General features: G+C 43.6%; 1 protein-coding gene across 1 annotated transcript in view; it reads left to right on the top strand.

Moving 5' to 3' along the window:
* Window positions 1-518: 518 nt before the first annotated feature.
* The window catches only part of WWC2 (WW and C2 domain containing 2), a 102,578-nt gene continuing 93,668 nt past the window's right edge, over window positions 519-9,428 (top strand). Inside the window, exon 1 of the mRNA XM_075149287.1 lies at window positions 519-955. Within this exon, the coding sequence (XP_075005388.1) occupies window positions 825-955 (131 nt within the window). The 5' untranslated portion in view covers window positions 519-824. The remainder of the gene's footprint in view (window positions 956-9,428) is intronic.

Here is a 9,428-nt window from a genome sequence, read left to right as displayed (position 1 = left end):
CGCCGGTCGGTCGGTCGGTGAGCGGGCGGGCGGCCCTCACGCCGGGGTGCCGCAGCCCCAGCTACTGCTCTGCAGCCCTTTCGCGCCGCTCTCCCCCGCGGGGTGGTGATGGCCGGGGTGGGGGGCTCCTGCACCCTCCCAGCTGCCCAAAAAGGCTGCGGGGACGTGGCCGGAGTGCTCAGCCCGGGACCTGAAGGCGCGGGGGCAGCGGCGGTTGGCCCGCGAGGCCGCCGTCCCCCTCAGGTGGCTGTTTCCTACCCCCACTCCGGCCGGGCCCCTGCGCGCCGCGGGCAGAGCCCGTTCGGAAGCCGGAGGGGCCCCCCTTGCCGCCTGTCCCCCCTCTCCTGCCCCCTGCCCTCCGGCCTGCCCCGCGCGCTCCCTCGCTGGACATTTTCTGCCCCGGATCCGCGGCCCGGGCCTGCCTCGCCCAGCCCGGCTGCGGCGGCAGCGCCGGCAGGGTTAACCCTGAGGAATGCGGCGGGAGGAATGTGCATGCAGATGAGATGGATGCTAATCTCATGCTAATGAGCGGCGGCCGCGGCCGCCCGGGGCTCAGCCGGGCTCCCCGCGTCCAGACGGCAGCTGGGCTTCGCCGGCAACGCTGACCCGGGCTGCCGCGGCGCGGGTAGGGCGGCAGCCCAGGCATGGTGGACTGAGACCCGGCGGCGGAGGAGGGCTTTCCTGGGCTTCCGCGAGCGGCCCGCTGCCTGCCCCCCGGCCCCCGCTCCCGGCCCCTTCCCTGTCCCCCCGGCTCGGGTGGGGGCTTTTCCCGCTTCCCGTCTTTCTTTCTGTCCCTATGGAGCCGCTACCCCCGCCGCCCGACCATGCCTAGGAAACCGGGGAATGGGCAGCTCCCCTTACCCGACGGCTGGGAGGAGGCGAGGGATTACGACGGTAAAGTCTTCTACATCGACCACAACACCAAGCAGACCAGCTGGATCGACCCCCGGGACAGGTGGGTGCGCGGGCGGGGAGGTGGCGAGGCCCGCGGCGGGGGGGTGGCCTCGCAGCGGCGCTGCCGGGTCCCTCGCCGCTGGGGCAGCTCAGTCGCGGAGGGACGGGGCGCGGGGGGGGTGCCCCTGTCGGGACGGGGGAGCGGGGGGAGGGCGGGAGAAGCCCGTGTTTGCAGCCGGGCACGCCGTGCCCTCCTTCCCATCGGCATGGGTACAGCCTGTTTTTAAGCCCGTTGCGTGAGTTGATGTTGGGGTGGAAGCCTGTAGAGCTCTTCCTGGAGGCGACGGGGGTCGCTGGCGTTTGGGGAGTTCCCGACAGGTACCGAAGTTTGCGAGTCCCTCCCAAACCAGAGGCGCTGGCTCTCCGCCATCCCTCTCCCCCGGGCGCCGCCGTGCGGGGCCGCCTCCTTCGCGGCCGGCGGAGCGTCCCGGGCGCCTGCCCCTCCGGAGGCCCCCTCCCCGGCCCCAGGGACCGCCTGCCCCGCGGCCGGCCCGCCCGTCCGGAGAGGTCTGCGGTGCTGGCGGAGAAGGAGCTGGGGTTGCAGGAGGCTTCGTGTCCTCGCTAGGCCTCAGCAAGCCCAAATCCCCTCAGCCCCCCGCCAGCCGGAGCCCGGGGTGTTTGCTGCCCTTTCCAGGTCCCAGCGCTGGAAACCGGCAAGCCGCCTTTGGAAGCGCTCCAGTGAGCGAGGTAACCGGCTCAAAGGCTTCTCGCCCGGGAGTCACCAGGGCAGGTCTTGCAGCTGGGGAGGGGTTCTGCCTCTTTGGGTAGGCTTCAATGGCTGTTTTTAATAGCTGGATGATAGACGCCCAAGATACCTATTGTAAAACGTGTGTTTTGTCCAAAGTGGTCCTGAAAAGTAACTAAAACACAAAACTTGGTGTGTATTATGAAATACAATGTTGTTATTAAAAAAGTGCAGCCTAATGATCAAAAACTTTCAAAAAACATTATAAATTTATGGAACTGAATTATAAATGAAGACCTTGGTTTGTATTTCTCTAGTGAAATTAGAAAAGGCGGTTGTGACGAAGCTTGCTGGCTGTAAGTTGCATAGGGAAAGTTTTGACAAGCAGCATATGCTGTGTTAGGCCTGCTTGTCTGTCCTACGTGCTATAACAGCAAATTCCAGTAGTGGCAAACTCAATACTTAAATTCCTTTGTACTTCAAAACATAGTAAATACCTTGTAAATATTAGTGAGGTGGTAAGGTATACAGGACAGTGTTATCTATTACACTTGGCCTTCTCAGGTGATTGACTATTTATTTTTTACTGCACACAATAAAAACTTATGTTTTTACTGTCTCTAGAAGTAGTGGATTTGAAGTTTTGTTTAGGTTTAGGCTTTTAATTTGTATTTGCAAAGCAGAATACAAGATGATATGACTGAGGTAAAGCAAAATGTGACATTGGAGTGTACTTCTTGTAATACCGCCTCATGAGTATACTAATTTAAAATTTTTTTTACACATTCTGTAGTCCTGAAAAGTTAAGAGTATTCATACTTGGTGGTAAGATTTGAGCCTTCACTCTCATTAACAGAGTAGACAGTTAAGTGAGTAACACTTGTGTGTTTGCCATCCTATAGGGATAGGATAAATATTGTTTCATTAATATCTTGATTACAGGTGAAAGAGAAATCAAGCCCTGAGACTTGATAATCTGTAATAGAATTAAGGAAGTAAAGACTTTTTTCAGAGAAAGTGGTGTTTGAAATAATTGTTAACCTATGTCAGCCATGCAAAGCAAACAAAGAGAGATTTTGCCCTAGGTGCTTGAGAAGAGTCCATGCTTTAGTGTACATGGCTCAGCTGTGAAGCTGAATTGCCTGCACAGAACGGAGACTGACAAGCCCATTTAATGTGCAGCTTACAGTATTTGTATTTACAATATCCGTATGTAGAATCTGTATTTGTATTGGTGACCTGATTTGGAAAAGTGAGTAAGAAATGTGTGAAAGTCCTGTGGTGACTTTGCTCTAGAGTCCATTGATTCTTCCAGGTATTTAAAGAATATATGTTTGGAAACCATACGGGACATAATTAGGGCTTGCTGTCAGAAAAATTGAAAAGTGATCTTCCAAGTTTGTCAATACAATAAAGTCTGGATTCGTGCTGTTTCTAAAACTTATCTTAAACTATCAAAATGAAGATAATGGATTCTACAGAAAGACTGAAAACACGTTCCATTGTTTGATGATACTTTAGAATGGTTTTTTTCAACTATTTTCTCTGATGGAGGTCATAAAGTTTTCATAATGTACTTGTGGAATATTCTAGTACATGGCCTCCTAAAAATCTTTCATTGGTAAAGCAAGTGTAGAATAGATAAGTTTTTATGGACAATATTCCTTCTGCTGCTGTTACACTGCATTTCCTGGATGATTACATGGAAAACTCACGCTTGATGTTTTAAAATAATTTTTATCCTCTTTGATTTAGAAGATACAAATACTGAAGACTAGCGCTGTGAGACATCAGCCATATGTCTGTGGGTTGCCAGGTGTACTTGAGCACAATTAGGAACCTCTTTGTTACTGTTTTAAAATATTAATGTCTAGAAATAAGCTGACAGTTGAAAATGCCGTATTTCAAAGCTTCTTGGAAAATTCTGTGTGTGTGGTTTTTTTTTTTTAAATATAGTGATGCTTTTTCTCATGTGCTTTTCTAGACTGTTCTGATAGTACATGTATTTGTTACTGCTTACATGGTGCAAGTCTGTTAATATAATGATAGCCTTGTGTACAGCTGTGAAGAAAACCTCACATCAGCTTCAGGCTTGGGGCTCAGTTTTCAGTTTTGCCCACTTCATTTGTCTGAGTAATCCCATTGACATTAGAGAAGCTCACACTTGTAAGAGCAAGAGTGACTTGGCTTGTTGTGTTTTAGGAGTGTTGTGGAAGCTATTTGAATTGCTCTGTTCTTCAGGAGCTTTTAATGTTTTGCACTATTCAACAGTGATTTTTCTCTCCAAATGCTTAGGGTATCATGTTGATTTGTTTTGCCCAAAAGAGAGGGCACTTTAAGATATAAAGTGTGAGAAACAGAAATGTAAAGGCAAGAATGTGGGAGTTGTAGTAACATTTTCACTCGCTAAATATATAGACATTATTTCTTTGTTCATGACTCCTCCAAGCTACAGCAAACTGAGAACTCGCTGATCTTGACAGTTCTTCTGAAACTGGTTTGTCGTAAGAAGGGAAATAGCCCAAAAGATCAATTGTATCCTGCAGCTACTTGACAAAGTCATAAAAAGACACCTATGGACTGAAGAGGATGAGCCAGATGAAAAGGTGAGAAAGGGTTAAAGGAATTCATACTTATCTTTGAAGTTCCCTTGAAACTCTTTCAAGTTCTTGGGATACTGAGCTACAGTAAGGTGTTGGTGTGTTTTTTTTTTTCTGATAGATAATTAAGAGGGGCTTGGGGTGGAGATAGACATTTGAAAAGGACATTTTTTGTTTTTTCCATCATTCAACATCTTTTAAGTTGGCCTCATGTTTGTTACATTCCTTAGTGGAACCAACGGAGTAGAGCACCAAGGAAGAGCAGCATTGGAGACAGGAATCTCAGTACCCTCAAATCTTCAACAGTTAGATGACATTTGGGTTTCTCACCAGGAATGCAGGGCTTCTCATATCTTAGTTTCTCCATAGTAAATTGTCCATGTTCCACTACTGATCACCACTGACTCAAAACAGATTTTTTTTTTTTTAATAGCTTGCCTAAAATGAGATCCACATCATAAATTCTGAAGCTGGAAGTGATCTTTATTTAAATGTTTATCTGCACTCTCAGAATGGTAAGGAGTGAGCCGCTATGAAAACAAAACTATCCTTTCGTTCTGTCCCCTTATAACTTCTCTTTCCACTGAGGAGAAAAACCTGTTTAAAATATATTTGTACATTTGAAACAGTACATAGTATACTTTTGCTAGAATGTTTCTAGAATACTTGCTAACTATATAACCAAGGAAGCGCTTGAGAAACATCGGATGTGCAGAAATCAGAGAACTTTACGAGTTAAGAGGTTGTGAAAGAGTTTTCTTCATGCTGATGTCGAGAGGGAATGCAGTTTCCATTGCTGCTTTCATCTTTTGGGAAGGTGAAAACACTCTATTTTTTATCATGGAATTCTGTAACTTGTGCAAGATTTGTCTGAACTTCTATTAGGTTTCAGCAATTAAACGTTGCCTGCCCTTTTCCCTTAGAAAAGCTGGGCACTTTGTTCCTTACTTTTTCACTGGAACTTGCTTTCTCTTGTCCTGTGAACAGCAGAGGCTGTGAGGAGGGAAGATACTGAGGCTGTAGTTACTTGAGCAGGGGGACTTTCATCCTGTCTCTTTCCTGGGCACTACCATAGCTCAAGGGTGGTTGGTAGAAGGCTTCTAGTCGCAGTGGAGATTCAGAGAAATAGGAGGCATATAAGATACTGTGCTGGTGAAAGTTACAGGTAGCAAATAAAAGGCAAGCAGAAAAGGGAATAGCAGGATGGGAGGCATCATCAGAGATTGGAAAATACATTTGGATCGATTCTTTTTTGCATGGAAGTAAGCTGTGTTGTGACAGATGAGTAGAATATAATTTTTACTATCTGAAGTGTCTGGTGTCTGAGGCAAGTACAGTTCTGTGTGAAATTGGAGATTGCAGGACTTCAGCTAAAATAGGAAGAACTTCTGAAATGTTAAAACTTCTGGATGACTGGGAGAGAACAAAGTTTAGGCAAGAAATAGGAGTATGATTCATCTGACCTTTGAAGAATAATGATGTTAAATTGAAGTGTTGGTCATTACATTTTGACAGGGATGGATCTTAATTCTGTTTTAAGTGCAAATCTTAACATTGCTGATTTAAGGTACAACTAGAGCAACTACCTGATAAATCCTTTCTTTAGGCTGCTGCTTACTAAGAATGAATTTAACGGCAAACCATCACTGAAAGATTCCCTTTCTCATTCCCTTTCTATTTTCCCTTGCATCTCCCTTGTTTGCTAGTAGCTGAGGAGGGAGCGGGGCTTTTACATTTGTGGTGGCGTGGAGCTGTTAAATGATTGCCTCAACATACCTTATGAAATTCTAACCTTAATAAGAAATAGTCACCTGCCTATTTTGGAAAATCAGTAGAGGATCATTCGATGACGCTCCAAGACATACAACTTGCAATAATCCTGTAGTGAGATAGGGCAATGATTTTTTTCCCCCAACTATCTTTTTCTGCCTTGTTTCATCCTGTAGTATCTTTTGCTGGTTTTTATCCTAACTCCAAATAATTTGTTCCCGTCTCCTTGACTGCTCAGGAATGTGCATATTCCCTGTGAAACTGTCTGGTCTCTCATTCTAGTTTCAGTGACAGGTTGGGAACTGCTTTTACTTAATTGATGTATATTTATTCAAAATAAAACCCGTGATGCAAGTACTGAACTCGCAATGAGAGACTAGCTGTGTCTGAACTTCTGACACTTTCATTTGTTTATCCAGTGTAAAGTAGAATTCTAATATTACAGTGCTAATATAGCTGTGATAGCATCAGACAGTGTTAAAATACATAGTGATTGTGTATGGGGGGGTTTTAACCAGTCTGTCATTTGCCTGGGGCTATGTGTTGTTGATTTTAGCATTAGTGAAAATGACTATGGTAACTCCGAGATAACGCTTTTATTCTTTATTTCTTTGGGAGTGATAGGCCTGCACTATATCTTTCATCTCGGAGCATGTGAAGTTAACAAGTCAGGAAATGCTACGGAGTATTTGCTTATGTGTGCAAAGTATGTACCACTGGTTAAAGCCAAGGACTGTGACCTGGTATGTAAAGTGGGGCAAGTGGTCTAGACTGTGGTTTATCCAGACCTATGTCTGTAGTACTTGCCTACTGGGCCTATTTCAATTAAAACCTATCTTGACTTACAAGATAGCATTACTGTAGTTGTCATGCACAACATAAGCCTTAATGAGAAGTTGTACACATGAAGGAAAATAGACCTTTTCTCAAATGAATGGAGCTGAGGTGTTTGCTAGAGATGTTTTCCTGCTACAATATGGTTAAATGAAGGAATCCTTCAGAACTATCTTATATTTTCAGAGAAGGGGAACTGGCTTTACTTTGAAGTAATGGCTGTGAAAGAAGTTTTCATTTTTACGGGTAAGGGTCAATATAGAGATCGAATAGGACAAATTATTTACAGCTTTAGAGATCTGTACAGATGACACTAGGAGTTCTCGTTTTCCTTCCAAGTTAAATAACTTGTGTTCAACTCTTTGGTTAAAATTCTATGCTTTGAACATGTTATTAAGGTTATTAGAAGAAGATAAGAGGATTTCTCTACTTTCTCTACTTCTACTTACTAATGTTTTTAACATCTAGAGACAAGTTGAATTTTGTGAAATGGGTTTTGTTTCTATTTTCTTGCTACTTTTTTCTTTTTAGCCTAAAAAAATGTTATAGGTATTTGAGATTTCACAATTTTTTGTATCACAGATAAAAACTAGAATACTACTCATGGAAGTAATGGAAAAGATTGAAAATGGACCAACAGACAGTAATATTTCCATAGTGACACATTTTCAGAAAGGCACAAATAGAAACAACGCTGAGATTCCACAACTGTTATGCCAGGATGTATAAATTCTTATTACAGCAACCTACAAGGGAAGTGGAAAATGGTTGTAGAGGGGTAATGCAGACCGCTGAGTCTTGGACTGTCATGGTTCTGTTTACCTGTCCCTCTTCTGCCACCAAATAGTAAACTGACCCCAGGAGATTATTTGGCTAAAATGAACCCCCTTGTTTTTAGGGTTGTTTTCCAGTAAAATCAGCTCATTGTGTCACTGAATGGATACTAGTGCTGATATGAGGCAGGAGGCAAGTCCAGAGCTGGGAGCAAAAGGGGAGAGTGGTGCTGTAAAAACCAAGATGAAGATCAATCCTAGCTGCCATGGAACTGTTGTTGTAGGTGTCCTTTTCTTTGGTTGGGTTTCTCCATTGTTTTCTTGTGTGTGCCTTTGTGTTCACGTTTGCTTTGCTGTGAACCAGCAGTACCACTGTCACAGACATTTTGATCCTAAACATGTTTTCTGTCACCAAGAAACCTGTATGACTTTACAAACTTTTTACTGTCTTTTTAAATGTTTGTTACTATGAAGCTCTTGTTGAAGAGAAATTTTGTCATTGCACAGTTGCAGAATTAAATCCTGTTTTCTGGGAATGTGCTGCTGTTGACAATATGCTTATGAATAGCTGATTTCTACTGTGTATAAAAGTAGATCAGAGATTCTTTGACTTTGGTGCATTTTTTCCCTAATTATTCATAAAATGTGTTTTAACTGCTGTGAAGTATCTTACCAGAATGATGGTGTAATTCAAGATTTTGAATGTTTTATTGTGTGAAGCAAACTGGAGCCATTTGTCCTCACGTATTTGAGGGAGTCATCTGTATGGACAAATTGACTTGTCCATTTGGAAGGATGGCTGAGTGGCTGAAAAGGGGAGTGATACAGTAGTTATGGCTTTCCTTTTTTGTTGCTTGAGTATTGTGTAGGGTTTGGATCTTTTTAAATAGCACATTTTGAGTGTTGCTGAATACTATTGCTCTTCCCAGTGACTTTCTCTGTGCAAAACCATTAGTGATGGTGAAGCTTCTACCTGATGAAGTCAATCTCCGGCTCTTTTTTTTTTAAAAGGTAATGAAAGGGCTTCTTGGGGAGAGATTGCTTCCCCCCTCCCCCCAGTGTACTTTTTTTAAGGCTAATTTACATTTGGAATTTTTTTGTTGGTTAGGATTTCTGGGCTAGAGGCAGCCTGTCAGTGGTATGAATGTATTCTGTCAACTGAAACAATCATTTGCATCTCATAGAACAAGATCAGATGCTATCCTTTGAACTTGGATACTGTTTGTACTTGAAGAAAGGGAACTTTATCTCATTAGCTCTGAATGCATATTGTATTCAAAGTAATTGTTTGGGTATGTAAAGCCGTATTGTCTTGGGACAGCAAACTCGAATTTCTGCATATTCTTGCTGTGTGCTATACAATACTGTATGTTGGACCTGCTTTGGCACGTCTGTGCTATTTTTCTCAATTCATTAAATCAAACTTCAATCTTTATTTGAAAAACAAAAAGAACAACCATACTGGGATGCCTTCCATAATATGCTGTTTGTTCTGACAATCAGGCTTTCAGTGTCTAGAAATACCAAATTTTTTTTACTTTCAGTATAGAGGAAAAGATCTAGAAGTAGTATTTTAAATAAATCCTGCTAGGACACTCTCTTTGTATTAGCAACTTTCTTGTGTTGTTAATGAAGGAACAGTACTTTACACACCTATTGTTTCTTTTTAAAGTACTTTTAAGTGCTAAACTGTCTCATCCAGATAAGCCTATCTTATGGCCTGAAGATCTGACCTGTGAAGAATTCTTACTCTGATTCAATGCCTTGCCCTTCGCTCTTAAGAGCTTACCTCCCTCGTAGAGATGGGAATGT

This window comes from Calonectris borealis, chromosome 4, assembly GCF_964195595.1.
Source record: "Calonectris borealis chromosome 4, bCalBor7.hap1.2, whole genome shotgun sequence".
NCBI classification, from domain to species: domain Eukaryota; kingdom Metazoa; phylum Chordata; class Aves; order Procellariiformes; family Procellariidae; genus Calonectris; species Calonectris borealis.
The sequence above is the reverse complement of the archived record's forward strand: the minus strand, read 5'-3'. Positions and strand labels throughout refer to the sequence as shown.